The 18,210-nt window shown below is 39.8% G+C and overlaps 1 protein-coding gene across 6 annotated transcripts in view; it reads right to left on the bottom strand.

Annotated features, from left to right (window-relative positions):
- Positions 1-890: 890 nt before the first annotated feature.
- PIGN (phosphatidylinositol glycan anchor biosynthesis class N) overlaps positions 891-18,210 on the bottom strand; it is a 102,699-nt gene continuing 85,379 nt past the window's right edge. For 4 of the 6 annotated variants that reach the window (XM_080610131.1, XM_080610130.1, XM_080610133.1 and 1 more), the window contains 7 exons: positions 17,751-17,837; positions 15,478-15,533; positions 14,922-14,997; positions 13,538-13,611; positions 11,152-11,194; positions 9,329-9,381; positions 891-1,285 (listed from right to left, as the gene is read on the bottom strand). In XM_080610131.1, the coding sequence (XP_080466257.1) occupies positions 1,162-1,285; positions 9,329-9,381; positions 11,152-11,194; positions 13,538-13,611; positions 14,922-14,997; positions 15,478-15,533; positions 17,751-17,837 (513 nt within the window). In that variant the 3' untranslated portion in view covers positions 891-1,161. Of the gene's footprint in view, positions 1,286-9,328; positions 9,382-11,151; positions 11,195-13,537; positions 13,628-14,921; positions 14,998-15,477; positions 15,534-17,750; positions 17,838-18,210 lie in introns of those variants that run through there. The other 2 variants (XM_080610132.1, XR_013956209.1) reach the window with 2 other exon arrangements.

Below are 18,210 nucleotides of genomic sequence, written 5' to 3'. Positions count from 1 at the left end.
GTAGGTAAGCTGGTGTTTGCTCTTGGAAGGCCTACAAAGTTACAAGTCTACCTCAAAGCCTGCTGCAATGGATTTATGGTTACTGGGTCCCCAGATGCACCTGCAACAGCAGAGCCTCTAAGCACCCTGGCTCTTTGCTCTCACTTGTAATCAGCATACAACCAGGGAATTTGTGTCTGTGTTTGATTCATGACGCAGCCATTACCCAGGCTGCTTGTAATTAGGAGCAGAATATAAAAAGAAATGAAAGCAAGGATACAAAGGGAAAAGCCTCCATATGGCATCATGCTATGCAAACCACCACCTCCAGCTGCAGTTTCATGACCTCTTTATGCTGATTTAACTCTGGGCTGCCACTTAAACAACCAGCCCTAGCCTTCCTGCCTGCCCTGGCACGAGCTGGAGCAGGGAATTTGAATGTGATTTTACAGTTCTTTCATCAGGTTCCTTTTCATTTGGATCAATTACCTGAGCTGTCATGCTGCTCAGCCTGCCCGAGCACAGGAGGCAGCAGCAGAGCACGGTCAGCGGCAGCAGTTCATACCAAGGTTAGCTAAAAGGTGTTGTCTAGCAGCAGCAGCCTCACATTGCACCAGCCTTAACCTGCCTCAACACATTTTCACACGCATATTGACATAGCTTGCAAAAAGCATAACCAGTTTCAGAGATATTCAAATGTGTGTGCCACATTGGGTACATACAAATCAGTGATGTGCCCAGACTGATTTCATTTATGCTTTAGTCTGCGAGATGCTTATGCAAGACATGAAATGAATCTAGGACTTTGCAGACTCCTACTGAGAGTGAGCATGTGTGAGATAAACAGCTGGCAGACAAATTATAACAACCAAAACAAAAACCCAACTCAAAAGATGGTTGCCTACTTCTTCTAAAAAGATTTTTTCTGTTTTTATTTTCAAGAAATACGCACACTTGGAGAAGAAAGCTGAGGCTTTTTGAGCCCCGTTGATGCCTAAATGGCAACCTCCAAATGCAAATTTCAGTCACAGGACAGCACTTAATTTGTATCAGCAGGGCACTCTGATCCCTGGATGGGATTTTGGCACTCCAGTCCATCAACCTGTATTTACATTCCAGAGGTGGAGTTTGGTTCAGAGGAAGCCTGAGGATGGGAACAAGGCAGGAACATGTATCACTTCATCATGTGGAATGGTGCTTAGTCCCTCTGGAAAGCTGAAGTCTCTGTGTAGTTAGCAGCTGGGCCAGCCCATTCATCAACATCATAAATATGGTCAGTGACATCACCAGCACATAGTGGCTAATGCTGCAAGGAGGAAACAGACAAAAGAGGTGAGAGAAAAATGCAAATTTACAGAGTACAACAAACCCTGACATAAACAACCTCCAAATATTTTCTTTTCTAACTAGGCCTAACTGCTGGCCCAGCATGTCATTTTATATATGCTGCTCCTGGAAGACAAACGTTACAGCAGCACTATAGTGTAGAAAACAAAGTCTGTGACAAAATAAAATGGTGGGCACAATAGAAAACACAGCTGAGCATATACCCAAGTGAATAAGTGGTACTGGGTGTAATTCATTCAAGTGGGTAATTCAACATATGTGGCTGAAAACATTGCAAAACTTCTGTTTGCTGTGAATTGATAACACAAAATCTAGGGAGAGCTTGCTATCAGATATACAGTCCTTGCTAGTAAGACAACTCAGATATTTAGATATTTCTATCAGCTGAAGTGCAATTTTCTAGGGAAAACTATTCCAGTGATAAGTAGCTTTAAAGAAAAACCAAACTAACACTACTTTTTCACTCAACATTTCCAAAAATTTTGTATTTCTCTGCTGTGGTGATAAATGGTTTCAAAGAAATTAAAGAAATGAATTCAAGAGTGGCTAATAAACACAACACGAAGATGCAGCTTCTGGGTTAGGAAGTGCTTAAGTCACTGTTGTGGTTTAAGTTCAGCTGGTAACTCAGTACCATGCAGCAGCTCACTCACTCCCCCCCCCCCTTTCCTCCCTCTGCTCCCAGAGGAATGGCGAGGAGAATCGAAAGAATGTAACTTCCACGGGTTGAGATAAGAACAGCCCAGTAACTAAGGTATAACACAAACCACTACTGCTACCACCAATAATAATAATGATAAGGGAAATAACAAGGGAAGAGAATACAACCGCTCGCCACCCGCCAACCGATACCCAGCCCCACCCGAGCAGTGATCTAGCCCTTCTGGATAACTGCCCCCAGTTTATATACTGGGCATGACATGCTGTGGTATGGAATACTTCTTTGGCTAGTTTGGATCAGGTGTCCTGCCTCTGCTTCCTCCCGGCTTCCCCTCCTCCCTGGCAGAGCATGAGACTCACAAAGTCCTTGGTCAGAGTAAACATTACTGAGCAACAACTAAAAACATCAGTGTTATCAGCGCTGTTCCCAGGCTGAAAGTCAAAACCACAGCACTGCACCAGCTACTAAGGAGGAGAAAAATGACTGCTACTGCTGAACCCAGGACACTCACTAATGATTTAAAAGGATAACATGTAGAGAGCTTGTTCTGTTGCTCAAATTCTGGTACCTGATATTCACTAGTGTTACAGCTGGGCTATTTAGGGTCAGACTGAGAACTGACCTAGGATAGCCAGCATCCTGTGTTCAGTGTCTGAAGCAGGCTGCTGTTAACGTAAACCATACACCATTAAGAAATTAGAATTTTTCCAAATCCAGTGGCATTTCAGGTTAAAGTTGAAGACGAAACAGTGCTGCATCCATGTCCATCATGCATCCAGTGCAGCTGTTTGTTTTTCTCCTGGCACTACTGAAGATACTGGCCTTCTAACATGAAAGGTACACATACCTCCTGATGCACCCACCCATACCCACTATTTCAAAGCAGATGGCTCTTTGGGATGAGCAGGGTAGCGTCAGACTCAATGAAGTCTGAGTTTAGTCACAAAAAGGATTGCAAGGAGCACTTGCTGGTTTAATGACCTGGAATTTCTGCCAGAGGACTCATTCAGTTTGAGAGTTTAGCCACGGAAGAGCAGTAAAGCTCATAATGCCGACACTATCAATCCTCACGACCCCAAGACTGTGACAACCCTGGCACTAGCCTAGTGCAATTTAGCTCTGTGAAGTGGAGAAGCACCAGCTCTTAAAGCTGGGCTGCTAATCAGTGTGAGAGAATAAAAGTAATCCGAAAAGTTCACTAATGAGCAGAAGCTCTTCCACAGCCAGGGTACCAGCAAACAAAGTTGCCAAGGTCTGACCAAAGTGGATGGAGAACACTGAGGGGGACTTCACTCATGGTACATGACTTGTCTGTTTCGGTTAAGTCTGACTAAACCTTCTTACAAACACCTTGCTCAAAATACATAATTTTAAGAAATCAATTACAAAAATCTACCAGCATAGAAGGGCCCAGACTTCAATAAGCAACAGCCTACCCTAACAGCCTGCACTTTGCACTCGCATAAGCTCCCACCTGTATGCAGCAAATAATGTGAACAACTCAAGGTTTAAAATATCAGGAACCATCTTTCTTACATGCATTTCCCATAAGCGTCTCCCCCCTCCAGCTTTAGCTAAGCAGAGCAGTACACCTACAAGAGCCATATTCCTGCCCTGCTTCTGTGGCAAGGTGTAAGATGACAGGAGAGCATGAAGTCAGGCACAAAGCCTACTCTCACCTGGTCAGTGCACTTTGGACTTCATAGCTTACAGCATATTTACAGTAAGAAAGATAACACAACTCCCTCAAGAGCTGCCTTTGGAAGTCCACCTGGGTGTGTTACAGGTTTGGTCTCAGTTCTCCACGGAGAGCACACGTTGCCAATTGAAAGTCAAATCCTTCTTGCAGTTATCTTCATGGTGTAATGGTGCCCTTGGGCAAACACCAAGGGCACATTACACCAAATACAAGCACTACAGGTACAAAAGTTTGCACGGCTTTTAAAGGAACAGCCACTCCAGTAAACAGCTGGATGGCTTACCATCTCATGCATTGCTGGTAACATCTCAGCTCCTCACCTAGCACCAGAACTGCAGTTTTTCATAGAAGTAGAAACATCACTTTCCTTCTAGCTTTCAAAGAAAGCTTGAATGAAAAATCTGAAACTCAGAAGCCAAATGAAGATCCTGATGCCTTTATTCCTACAGACACCCTGAGACAGCAACCACAGAATTGTCAACTTGCTGTCATCAGCATGGTTCCTACATAGACATCTGAGTTCCTGTCCATCCTAAAAAGAGCTTTTCCAGATGTAGGTGCTAAACAATGATTCTGGGAGACATAGAGGGGCTTTCTCAAAGGAAAAACATTTACACAAACTCTGCTTTGCTACCTGTCATTCAAGGGACTGGGTCCTCCATACTTTACTAAAGAGAGTGATGCACACACTTCTCCCTTGCTATATTACAAAAGGCTGAATAGTTATAGTCCTTCATTAAAATATCAGATGTTCAGAATAAAAAAATACATATATTATGCCATAGAGCACAATTAAAACCAATTTCAGTCTACTTGTCACATAATTACAAACAGCCAGCATCTCTGGGGCTACCAGCAACTACTGGTGAAGTGCCTGCAGGCAGCTTTGCTTGGTAAATTAGTTCTCAGGCTGGGGTAATGGTGTGGTTAAATAAACAAAGCAAGACACAGGTATATGCTACAACACCTGTGGCAAAATCTTGGTCAGAACTTCACCCTTGACGGATCTGTAGATACAGTGAAGCTGGTAATTCTTAAAACAAGCTCTCTCAATCATAAGTCAAACCTGAGTTAATAAAAAAAAGGAGTGAGATTTTAAGCTCCAGGAAGTGGAGGAAGAGGAGACATTAAACAGATACAAGAGAATGGTGTAGTGGGGCACAGTGGGGCAATGCTTATAAATGATGAGATGAGCAGGGACAGAATGGTAGAGAAGAGGTGGTTGGTGGAGGGGATCACAGATGAGCTAAGGTAAGGCAGGTCTGTTCAATGGAAAGGTGAGTGCCCTAGGTATGAATCAAGGTCAACAGGCAAAGCTGCTGCTAGGAAAACTTTTTAAGAGGGAGGAAGACACTTGTTTTGGTGTTAAGGGCAAAGAGGAGACCATATGAGGTACTACAATCTCCTGCTTTGTGATAGTGTACATCAGCAAGATATATGGAAAGACAATCAGAATCAAAGATCAGTAAAAAACAAGGGGGGGTGGGGGAGAATCAATCTTGCTCCAAAACGTGGCTTTCTCCCAAGACAAACTAATTCCTAAGATGGCAGACCTGATTAGAAGCTGGGAAGACAGGAAGATGGAGTAAGTTATCGTGGCAATTAAAAACCCTAGAAATAAAGCAAGTAAACCAAAACCAATTCATGCAAGGACTTGGAAGAACACTCTCTGTAAGAGTCCAAAGATCTTATTTCTTCAAGACATGCTATTCTAAACTGCAAGATTGCCCCCAGGCACACACTGAGACCCCAGATTCAGATTCTGAATTTTAAGTCTCCTGGTCTCTTGCATTTACAGTCAGGATCTCACACCCTGTCTTTCACACAAAACAAATCACAAATCACATCACTCCTGGCTCCTGTTTCAGAAATCATTGGTAAATGCTGTTTTCCTTCTAGTTACAAGACCTCTAGTTTAATGGTCAGGCACAGAAGCCCCAACATCGCAAACTTAAAATCAATTCTGCTATCCTAAAACAAACAGTCCGCTGTGCTTTATCTATGTCCCCTGAACTTTGAAACTGCAGAAGACAGTTAAGATTGTATCTTTATCTTCCAGCAGCTGTTATAAAAAGAGCAAGGGGATAGTACAATATGTGTCTATATAAAACTATATAACACTGTTACATAAAAAAGCTTTAGGATTTACCTTGAATACCTGAATATACAGCTATTTACAAATTGCGTATACTACATAGATATAACAGGGTTTAAAGGCTATACCTCTCTATCTGTAAACATACCTTTAAAGCTACAGAGAAATTATTTTAGTAACAATGAAGAGGAAAAGCTAGCTATTCAATTTGTTTGTTCTTCAAAAACAAAAGACTGTCAGAACAAGCTTCTCGTGAGCACATACTACACAATGATACTTAAAATACTAGGAAAACTGCATTTTTATTTTTATGAAATGTAATGGTGCCTTCTACTAGGGCATATGATGCAGTTTAGGGTGACCTCAAGATATATAGTAGAGGCTAAGATTAGCAGACCTTACAAGCTTGCGTAAGTCAGTGCTATGAGTTTTGCATTCACTGCCAGACTATCATCCCATTATTATATCAAAACAATAAAAACCACTCCCTGAAACACAAATTCACATTGATTTTAGCATGAGCATTAAGCAAAGGAGCTTTAAAACTTTCTAAGAAGCCATAAATATTTATGGTAATTGATAATTTACTGAGAAGAGGGAATCAATGGTGCATTGATAATTTGCAGAATGTGGTAATGCAAGACTGCATGCTGGATCTGTTGTGGCTCAGCATTTCATTAACGATCTGGAAGAGTGGGAAAGGTAGAAATCTCTTTACATTCAAAGACAGTATTTAAGTGGCACAGTAAATTCAAGCAGGAGAATAAAGGCATCACATTGTTCAGGCAGATATGGGGCACAGTAAAACGGCATGTTAAGGCATGGTAGAATGAGATGTAAAAGCCAGGAATCAGTGGTGAAATTTAAAGAAAAAAAAGTAAAAACATTAGTAAACAAACCCTACTTCCAAACAATGTGAGAGATCCACTAGAAAATAAAACATCACCATAAAAAAGCAATGAAGGTCGTCTTTTTATCATAAGGGATTTAAAACCAGCTGTACTTACACATGACACTTCAGAACACTGCTATTGGAAAACACAAGTATTGCCTAATGAGAGTTTCTTACTGAAGTTGCACATTCTCAGTAAGAGAGAGGACATACAAAAGTTTTGAAGCGTGGTAATTAGAAAATCCGTAGAAAGCTATCGCCACAAAGCAGAATGAGTATGGAAATATACATCACGAGCCTTGCAAATGCAGCACATATACTGCTGAACTCTGACAGACTTCAGAGGAACCAATCTTTGCTGGGCAATTAAACTACTGCTTTTCACCTGTGACTTCAATGATGCGGTAACTAGTAAAATGAACCTTGATAACTGTGTGGTGCACACACACATTTCCTATCAGTGCCAAAAAAAAAGAAAAAAAAAAGGGGGGGAAAAGGGGGGGATGTGGGAAGGAAAAAACAGAAGGGAAAAAAAAGGGAGAGAAAGAGAAAAAAAAGAAAAGGAAAGAAGACGAGTGAAAAATAGGGAAAAAAAACAAAAAAAGAAATATGAGCGCAGCTGTCCCTAAGGGTGCTTCTATTCTTTGTTCCATAAAATCTACACAGGTTTTACTGAGATACAAACAGTTGGAAGAAAAAGAACCATCATTTCCTTAACTGACTCAGCCTTCCCGGTAAAATTTTGGCAACGCCTAAAATGCCAGCTGAGACAGGATATTTTCAGACCTTGCTGTCAAAGCAACAACAGATGACACTGCAATGGGAATGCCACAGAGCTGTGACTGCAGTTGCAACAGGAGGACAGGAAAGAGCCACATTAGTATCTCTCTCCCACTGGTTTTGGGAATTGCCCAAACCCCCATGAAGCTCATCTTCCCTTTCAGGGATAAACAAAAATCTGCTGTTGCCTACTAATTTCGCCAAGCCTGAGAATCACACATTAGAAATCTGCTCACAGAGAAGAAGGTTCAGCTGCCAGAGTATTGCTCATGCTGCATAGAAGGACCACTTCAGCTCTGCACCTATGGCTTCACCTCTTTTCTTATGCAACCTCATCATTACCACCTTTTGTGCATATACACACACACATAAAACATGCATAAAGTGACTACAATAAAATAACGCAGGTAGTAAAGTCAAGCACTCAAAAGTGAAGTAATGACAAATTTAAGGCTGCCTGAGCATTATGCATTACCATGTTAAAAATTAATTCCAAATTACTCTTTTAAAAGGGCTTTTTCAGTGCTTTCTTCAGTGCTGCAAGTGTATACACAGAGAGGCAGAATTACAATTGTGCATAATGAGCTCTCCTAAACTCTTCAGGATAAGGCAAACTTCCAGCTGAAATGAATCCAACAATTCATCAGCGTTGTAAATCTCTACACTATGAAGACCATATATCAGAGAGCAAGGTTTTGGGTACTTGTAACAATTTATATTTTTGCTTGCTAACTCCCAATTAGAAAGCTTCTTGCCCAGCAGAACAGAACTTCTCTGAGGTCTTTACTACCCTTATTAATCTGCATAGGAATTCAAACCAAAAGATGAGGCCATATGATTTACCATAAACTGATCATAGCAAGGAAGTGTGATGTTAAAGCACAGTTTCCACTCTTTGATCTGAGTCTCCTCCCATTAGGAACCTTCAAAAGGTAGCTACAAGCAGGAATTTGAACCTCCAAAGAAAACAGGCAGAACACGTGTGCGCACACACATGCATGCACTGCAGGAAACACTGGGGCTCAGCAAAGCACAGAGTAAATGTAGACTAAACAGAACATTAAAAATGGGTCACTATTCAACTTCTGTTTAAGTAACAGTGTCAAGTGACCAGATTGGCTGGATTACTAACAACACATTCCCTGCTAATCTTATTACAGCATATTATCTATTTCCACAACTCAGGGAAGGTAAATCTGAAATGTGTATTCCTTGTATTTGTTATTTCTGGACTATTCACAAGTAACCCAGACTGCACAGTTGAAAACCTACCCCATGATGTGTGCTGTGGAGGCTACTACGACTCACAATGCAAAACAAATTCTCTCATTTAAGCTGTGATTTCTAAGTTTAAATGCTACAGATTTACTCTAACTAGGGGAAAGATAAATGCAGGGGTCTTGGTAGCCGCCAACAGAATTGTGCATGGTTCGTTAATTCACAGGAGATTGTATTTAACAACATAACTAGATTCAAGACAATAAACATATTGATTGTTATTTTAGCAGTGATTAAAACTAATTAAAATGCAAAACAACAATAAAAATATTTTTTGTGTAATCACTGTTCTTTAGAAATCAAACAAATCCTACTAACTATTTCTTGCCATGCTAGATTTGTCACTTACTCCATGTTACTCTGGCACAGATTTTAAGACCCAAGTTTTAGTTTGGGATATATATATATATATATATATATATATATATACCTGTGTACACACATGCATGCACATGTTTTTTAAGTATGGGGAACATAATTGAAGCACCTGATTAAGGAGAGTAATTGGAAAAAATTACAGGAGTTCTGAGTAGATAAACAACAATATTAACCTATGAGCCTGTAAAAAATGCAACGGAGGCAAAAAAAATACTGTACCTTGTTCCAATATCCAGCCAGCTTCCATAATCTTTAACCAAAAAGAAAAAATGCTAGGAAATAAAACAACTTTGATTAGTACATCAATACTGCACATTTTGAAATATAAATTTAAAAACCATGTTTTCAGGCTGTTTACTCCCAGTTTCTAATTTTTCAAGTAGAACAAGGGCAAGACCTTTCAAGGGATCCTCATTTGGACCAAAGTAAAGAATAGTCTAGGAGCCAGAAATAGATTTAACATGGTATACACGTTACACATGTAAACACAAACAGATAAAGACGGACTAAGTTCTGTCAAGCTGGGCTTGCAAGAATCAGAAAATTACTGGAGAGAGAACTTTATCAACAAGAAAAGCCAAGCTATCTCATAGTTTGAAATAATGGGTTCACAAATAACACATAGTGCCAACGAGAATGCTGTAGATTGTTTTCCACCACAAATGTGTTTGGGCAATTCTGGCAGTTCCCCACCTGTAAAATGGGAATAATGTTGGGAGAAGACAGCATGTGTGTGTTAGTGAATCCCCCAAATTCTAGCTGGTGGCCACATTGATGCAAGACCACAAACCAGTTCTCTTTTCCTTTCCTGCCAGCTTTCTCATTTCTTGATATACACACAGCTGCTGCACATCAAGCCTATTTGGTAATTAATACTTTGCTTTGTACAGCAAACACATATTCTCTGTTTTAAAATAATTACATCAAAATAGGAGAATGCATGAGATATAAGATATACTGGATATACTGGGGCTTGCTATACACCAGTACATGCCTGCACTCTTCATATAGTTAGACTGATTTCACTAGTAAAATGCTAAGAGTTTGGTTTATTGGTAGTTAAATCCTTTTCCTGTGGAAGTTATAAAAAAAGCAAATTAGTCACAAACATTTATTTGAAGTTACACAAATTGTACCTTCTCCATTTCTCACTCTACAGACAAACTATACTTGCTTTTTACTCACTGATCTTCCTATCAGGTGAGATCCACAGATCACATTGTACAAGGAAATCAGATGAGATCCCCAGATCACAATATACAAGGGAATCACATCAGGAATGCTTACTCCAAAGGGACAATGCTACACCAAGCGTCTGTCAGCTGAGAACACCAGCTCTACCAGGATTCTGTTTACCTTGTGATACTCAGTGGCACTGCTTGCTGCGCTGAAGACAGTTTGAGGGGACAATGAAAACATACTTTTAATCTGTAAAAATTATGTTGGGGTATGGTTCAGCCTTGTGTTGTGTAGCTAGTTTTGGTTTTGGACACAAGCTTTCTGAAGATACCATTTCCTAACAGGGCACTAAGTGTCTTTTCAGACGTTGCTGGTCTTCTGGATTCTAGCAACTGTTAACAGAGCTGGTGGGTAGCACATTTCTCTTTTTTCTCCTTTTTTTAAATTTTTTTTAAATTCTCCTTTGCAAGGGAAGGTGGGTTGAGTAAAAAGTTCAAAATTCCTGAAAAATTAAGTAAACTTTGCATACAGCTACAACCGATATTCTTATTGCAACTCTTCCTAGGGATTTGATTGGAAAGCACATGAAAAACTCAGAATGATAACTTACTACTTAATTTTGGTCTCTTGTTAGTATGAGAATATTGCTTCCTCAGAAGCATTAATTACATGAAATTCAAAGCGCAAACTCCTCCTCAATTGGAGGAGTTTTATCTCTAAATTATGCCAGGATTTAAATCCAATTCACTGCCCTAGTTACAAACACTTTGAAGTCTGAAACTAATTCAGATCTCTCTTGACGGAACTAGGAGAGCCCTATGCTTCTTGATCTTATTTGAAAAGAGTGTGCAACAACAACTTACCAAAGCCATGATGTCTGAAATCACAAGAACAAGGAGTAAAAGGCTGCAAAGAAAAAAACAAACCAAACAGACCATCAACCTTTATTTCTGGCCATAGATCTTATAAAGATTATTAAACCCGCCATGAAGAAATTAAGATATTATTTGTTGCAGTTGCCTTTCAATCACTCAAATACATTTCAAAGTATTAGCAAGCAGTTTGATCTCTGTCATTCCAGCTTGCTGTTTTCAACTTCACCTATGCTACAGAGTAGGACATTTGGCATTTGTAATGGCACTCTGCTTGAAAAAGACGTCTCACATGAACAGAGTTTCAGTTTTGCAACAGGGAAACCTAACACAAGTCATTTTTTGGAGAACAAAAGCATCTTACAAACAGCACCTGCCCATTCCTGATCAAGGAGCTCACATGCCAGTGAGACCAAATAAAGCTGATTTAGAAGCTTCAAGATGGACTCAAGAGTGAGCAAAGCTGTTTGGCATAAGCAGATTGTTACCTGAGCTGATCGGTCCTATTCTGACAAGCACCTCATTGGGTAGGAGGCTGCTAAAGGAGTTGTTCGCCCCCCCCCTTCCAGATCTCTGGGTGCCTTTAAGCTGCTCTGGGAACACTCAGCATTTTGGTAGCATGCTCCCAAACCCATGGGCCTCGCTGTCAGGTGACAGGTTACTTCTGCAAAGTAGGCTGCGGTCAGTAAAAGGAACCAGAAGGGAGCATGCAGAACTATTTCTCCCCCCATTAACCTAATCTTCTTTTCATTAAACTATGTAAATCCTACATTACAGGAAAGCAATTGCTATAACTGGTTAAAACTAGTTTCTAAGTTAATGACATTGAAGCAATGTTGCGAACAGCTGACCCATTAACAAAAAAGTCTTTAACTAGAACACAGTTAATTTGTCAGTACCACCATCATAAATCCACAAAGGTTTTTTGGGGAAAATGTCCTGCTGCAGTGTTGCACAAACACCTGCTGGAGGGACACCCATACATATCAACGCCTCCTGATTAGGAAGCTTCTGATATTTCCTCCATCAGCTATGCTTCATTAGTAAATAAGGATGCAACAAACCAACTGTATCTCAGACACACTGAATGGCCTCTTCCTACTTCCTAATGACTCAGATAGGATATTGCAATCTTGTAGTGCCTAGCAAGTACTCAACTAGAGGGTTGTTTTCACAGGCAAGTTCCAAGAACATATTCTGACAGAACATTACCCATGAACAGCAAAATAACCCAAACAAACAAACAGACAAAACCCCAGAAACTCCCTTTAATCTCTAAACAGGGAGTTTAGGAGCAATTTGTCCAAATCACAATCCTTTCTGAACTGCAGGAAGCCTTTCACAACAGAAGTACAACACTAATTTCAGAGCATGTTTATGCACGGCAAAGACAAGACTGTCCCCTGTGATGGCTTAATTTATCTAGCCGGGGTAGCATGGCTTAATTTATCTAGCAGGGGTAGCAAGAGCAATAAAGAGTGCAACACAGACTTCAGGACATGCTGATAATCAGAGTACAACCTCTCCAGGGATCCTGGGCACATCTTGTGGTTTCTGCCTTGTTCCCAGGCTGATGCTGTGGCAGTGTCACTGCTCCTGGTACCTAGGCACAACTAAATGAAGCCCACACAAATACCAGTTGGAGTTGCAACCACAGCCTCAAAGTGGCACAGATGTGCTCATATCCCCTCCTTTAAGAAACTGGTATTGTTTCCCCTCTCACACACTCAGATGTACATTACATAGAAGCTGGAAATATCACCAGCACTGCAAAGGCAAGTATTCACAAGTTAGGAAATGCTGACCTTTATGATGCCTGAGCCCTAGCAATAGGAATCGCTAGCTGGTCTTTTGAGCAATCCCAATTTCTCAATACAGCCCTGCTCTTGTATAAGCCTTAATGAGGAGAACAAATACCCTTCCTTGCGGGTTCCAGGGATGGCCCAACTACACTGCACACACAGCTAAGGCACCGAAGATAAAAGGGATGGTGAGCCTTGTGCCGCCCTTCAACAAGAAGTCAGATTTCAAGCTGCCCTGTTCCTTGTTAGTATGAGTGGTGTTATGCAAGGAGACAAACAGCAGGGCACAGGCAGGATGAAAACAAAGTCAGAGGGCATCACAGTGAGCAAAGGCAGCTTCCTCCTGCTCAGCTAAGCAATATCCAGGACAGAATCTCTGCAGTGGTCCTGCCACTGACAGCAAGACTTTCGGTCAACCCCACAAGTAACAATGTGATATACTAGGTTTTGTTTGGGTTGGGTTTTTTGTTTGGTTGGTTTTGGTTTTTAAATTGAGATTGAGATTTGACAATTCTGAATTCTTGCAAAATAGATTTGAAACCCTTACTGATGCAGAAATATAGCACTTACTGTACCTCTTGGAAGACAGTTGTGTTGTGACTTGAATAGCTTCGAAAGCACATGATACCAGAACAAACGGGATGGCAACCTGTTTAAAATACAAGCTACATTTTGGTTTATAGCCATATTTACAAAACAACTTGTAAGGTTGTGGAAACATTTTCCTGCTTTTGAAATTATAACAGAATGTGCATGTTGCAAAAATAAAATAGTGGCAAGAACGGGTAGAAAATCATTTTGCAGGAAGCATGTTTAGCAAATGAGTAAAAAAACCCCTTCTATGGTCATAGCTGAACTGCAGTGAAATAAGCCATGAGGCAATATGGAAAACGTTAATTAAAACACATTAATGATCCTCACTTCATTTATCTGTTTTAGCACTAGCAATAAACACTTCAACAAAGCTAGAGACAGAACTATTCAGATCCAGCATCTCATGTGACAGACTGCAGAGCTCCAAGTGGAATAGGACAATTTCATCTCAACCACAAAAAAACCCTGAATATAGAATGTATTCAGGAAGGTAAGGATCACACTGCCCCTCCAAAACCAAACCAAGCAAATGTAAATACTTCAGTGAATTAAGAACAAAACAAACAAGTTAGAAACATGAATGTTGCCTTCTTCTCTTTCCAAAACTGACTTGTAATCCTCAAGTTAATAATGTAAATGCATTGCTGAAACCTGTTCTCCCACATCCTGGAGGTGTGCATTATTAACTTATGTCCTGCAGTATACCATGCAGTATACCTGTAACTTAAGTGCCTTCTCTGAGACAGAAGCAGCAGAAAGGCAGAGGCAGGAAATACTGCTTATTTTTAGAAATAACCCTAAATTTCACATCTTCCTGCCTGCCTCTTTACCTCTCTGGCAGATCCTTTACTCAAATATTAGAAAAGAGCTCCCACATCTTGCCTGCAAACAGAAAGTGCAATCCAATCTTTGATAGACCAGTAAAAAATAAAAGAAATACTATTTATTGTAAAATGGCAGCCAAATCGGTGGAGCATTCAAAACCTGTACTTAATGAAATGTAGATAAAGCTAGTAATATATATATATATATCTCCACAGTATTGTGTAGATATGATACTATAGGAAAGCTTATAATCTTTTAAATAATTTGTCTTTTCAACGTTTAAAATTTCCATTTTAATTTAATAAACCAGTCTAATGCAGTTAAATTGTACTTCCATGCACTGTAGCTTCTCTTGTCTGGGAAACAGAAGGATCTACCTCTGGATACACTATAAAGGCTGAAAGCTTCACACATGTTAAGAAGGCTAATGAAGCTCAAATGCATATATATGTTTTTGTGAATTGCAAAGTAACAACTGTGTACATGATACATTATTTATTAAACAGTTCGAGAGAATTTCACTAAGGTAAGATTACTAACCTTCAGCAAAAGCAAGCTTCCCATCATGAAGGGACTGAACACAGTCAAGAAACAATAGACAGAAGCAGGATCAAAACTAGAGAAACATGAAAAAGACATTACAACCTACCTTTAAAATAGCATTTTAAATTAAAAAAAAAAGAGCATTTATTTACCTCTGTAACACACTGTGTGTACATTTTTAAACAAGGCTTCCAATGCTCTCTTCTCTTACACAAATATTAAATTAGCAGGGCCTGCCAACCTCACTTTTCTTTCTCTACAATTTTTCTCTGCTTGTGTCTCTCAAGGTGCCATGCTGATGGTGAGCAGCCGAGCTCTTGCTGCTTATACTGCCAGTAACTTCTAATGAAAATTGAGACAATCTCATAACCAACAGTCTCAGGCTCTTACAGAACATGTTACAGAGAGCAGAAATGAAATAAACTGTTATCATGATTCCACTATTGTTTTAATTCTGCTGCCCTGATTTTGCTAACCAAATTTATATTTAGTCTGCCAACTGCACAAAGAAATTTTTTGTATTCTGTGTTTCAAATCAATGAATAAAACATACCTGTTAACAGAAGCTATGTTTCCAGTGCCAAAAAAGGCTGCGACTATGAAGAAAACCTAAATGCATTTAAGGAAAGTACACCACAGAAATGGCTGCAGTAAAACAAACCCAGCATTCCAGCATTTCCCCCACTTCATTTCAATTTCCTTTCAAAATCCTACCAGGAAACTACAAGAAGCTAATCCACTATTACAGCTTTACACTGCATTAAGAAATCTAAAGTATTGTCCAGCTCTACCCAAGATTTCATACATGACTATGTAAATTTAGGAGACAGGGTAAGAAGACAGGGTAAGACTGGTAAGACTGGGTGAAAGTTTGGAGACTGTCTTGAGTCCCCTGCAAGAGAACAGCAGCTTGTTTTTTCTGGGCCTCTACTTAGCAATACAGGAACATATATTGGACCACAATCCCAGCTGTGCTTTTAAACACATGCTTTTGCAGAAAGTAATGACATATGCACGCATACTACACAAAAAAAGAGATGGCTTTACTGAGGAACTGATTGTGGAAGAGGTAGCTGGCTATGAAAAAAGACTAAAGGTTTTTATGCTATTCCTCCCACAGGTTTGTTGTCCAAATGTTATGCAAAGCCTATCCATTGAAACATGGGACTCCCAATTTTTATCTTCCTTGAGGGAGGGAGGACAACTTTGGCAGTATCTGTATAGCTGGAAGTTTTTTTTTTTATAAACTCTACCTTTTTCATCTAGGTACAACACTTGCTGCCGTATGAGCCCATTAAAGATACTTTTCTACCTCCTGAGCTCATTGGGGCCCATTATAGCTCATACCTCTTCAGCAGAAGAATGGTTTTTAACTGCTTTTTTGCATCTGGCAGAGGTTAGTCTCTGACAATGGCTACTGTTGCCAGAGCTCCCTCCGGTCCTTCCACTCCTGTTATAGCTCCTGCACTGGACCATTTAAGTCTCCACATAAACAATTTGCTACCAACTGTTCAGCAGAATAGTTGGAATTCTTGCAATATTTCGCAAGGATTAGGTCAGCATAACTAAAGAAATGATGCTTCCCCTGAGTACCACATCATTTCAAGTTGAGTAACACAGCACTCTAACAGCATAGCACAGTTCTGCCAGTTAAAGATTTACAAGAACAACAGTTTTGCAATAAAACAAAAAGCAGCACATATGTCTAATCAAAATGCTACGCGTAAGCAATATGGATCTTCTGGAAGACCAGGCTATAAAGCCCTTCTGCACACTCTGACTTTTGGGTGCTATATAGGAACCATGGGACAATCTTAAGATATACAGCTCACAGGGTCATCATGGCAATGTGACTGCTCTAATAGAAAAGATATACCATTATTTCTAAATATTAAACAGCATCTAAATCAAAAAAGCTACAACATTTTTCAAGCAGGTGTGTATCATACCTGCTCTCTGCAAAGGAGACCTGCAAACTGAATTTTTTCAGGATCTGGACAAAATACATTCAAGTGTTTTAGATTAAGATAAGATTAAAGTAGTCCTATATTCAAGTGTTAGATTACAGTAGTACTATGCTGGATTTAAAAAATACCATTTGATTGATTTTTGCTTTGGCTAACTTTTAGCATCTGATAGCAGCAGTTTTATTAAAAGTAAGCTTATTTTTTTTGTTAAAATAGCAAAAGAAATCAATAAATTTACTGCTGCTTTTCAGGTATACTCCAAAGCATACACAGAAGCTCAACATCTAGCAAAATGTTTTGCCTCCTTCCTTAGCACTGAACTGCCTTCTCAACAAGAAATCTGCCACACTTCCTCTGCTGCAGATTCCCTATGTCCCACATTAGTTTCACAAAGGCTGCAAGAACTTTCCCTCGTTTCATCTGCCTGGCCATGTCCAATGCCTGGCCCCTAATGTTTTCTTCCTAACATGCTACCACACTTTAAAAATGAGAAAATGAGAAAAAATTTAATATTACCCTTTCCAACTGATTTGTGAAGGTTAAGTAAGTTTTCTCAAGCCAAAATGTCAAAACCAAACTAAAACCAGCACTCCTCAAGAAGAAAGTTTACCTAACTGTAATGGTCTTAAATGCTCACCACTTTTCAAAGTGGCCGAGGAGCCAGATTCCAAAACAGTGTAGTTCATACTGATTAAATAAATCAAAACACATAAAGTACAAGACCATTGTCTATTGAGCAACATCAGTCGAATAATCTTTACCAGCTTCTGTTTCCAGTGGTTACCGTAACTTTTGATTGCAGGTCCTTTTGCAACAAACCCATCTTTTCCCTGGAACACAACAACCAGCAAAAGGATACAAAGAAGAAAGACCTGCGGACATCATCTAGGTGGAGCTGTCGAAACTGAGTTATATCAGTAGCATAGGTGAAGTTGAAAACAGCAAGCTGGAAAGACAGCAGAAGAAATCAATACCAAATATCAACCAATATCAACTTTGACAGGACCACTGTATTTTTACTTAAAAGAATGAGAAATAAACCTGCTTCCCTATCAGCTGCTATTAGAGCATTACAATGAAGAATGCAAACCTTTCTCATATTTTCATTATACTTTAATGAATCTGCCAGAAAGATTGTACAAGTGAGATGATCAAACGAATGGTGGAGCTTCCGCTGTTATCTACACTAAAAATGAACTTCTATGCTGTAGATTTATGATCCTTTTTCATCATAAATACTCTTCATATGCACACACTTCCACTGCTCACATGAGCATGTGGATAAAGACCCACAGAAAGACTGCGATTGTCCTCAGTTG

The sequence above is a fragment of the Psittacula echo genome, assembly GCF_963264785.1.
Source record: "Psittacula echo genome assembly, chromosome: 2".
In the NCBI taxonomy this organism is placed as follows: Eukaryota; Metazoa; Chordata; class Aves; order Psittaciformes; family Psittacidae; genus Psittacula; species Psittacula echo.
This window is presented reverse-complemented; position numbering and strand designations above follow the sequence as displayed.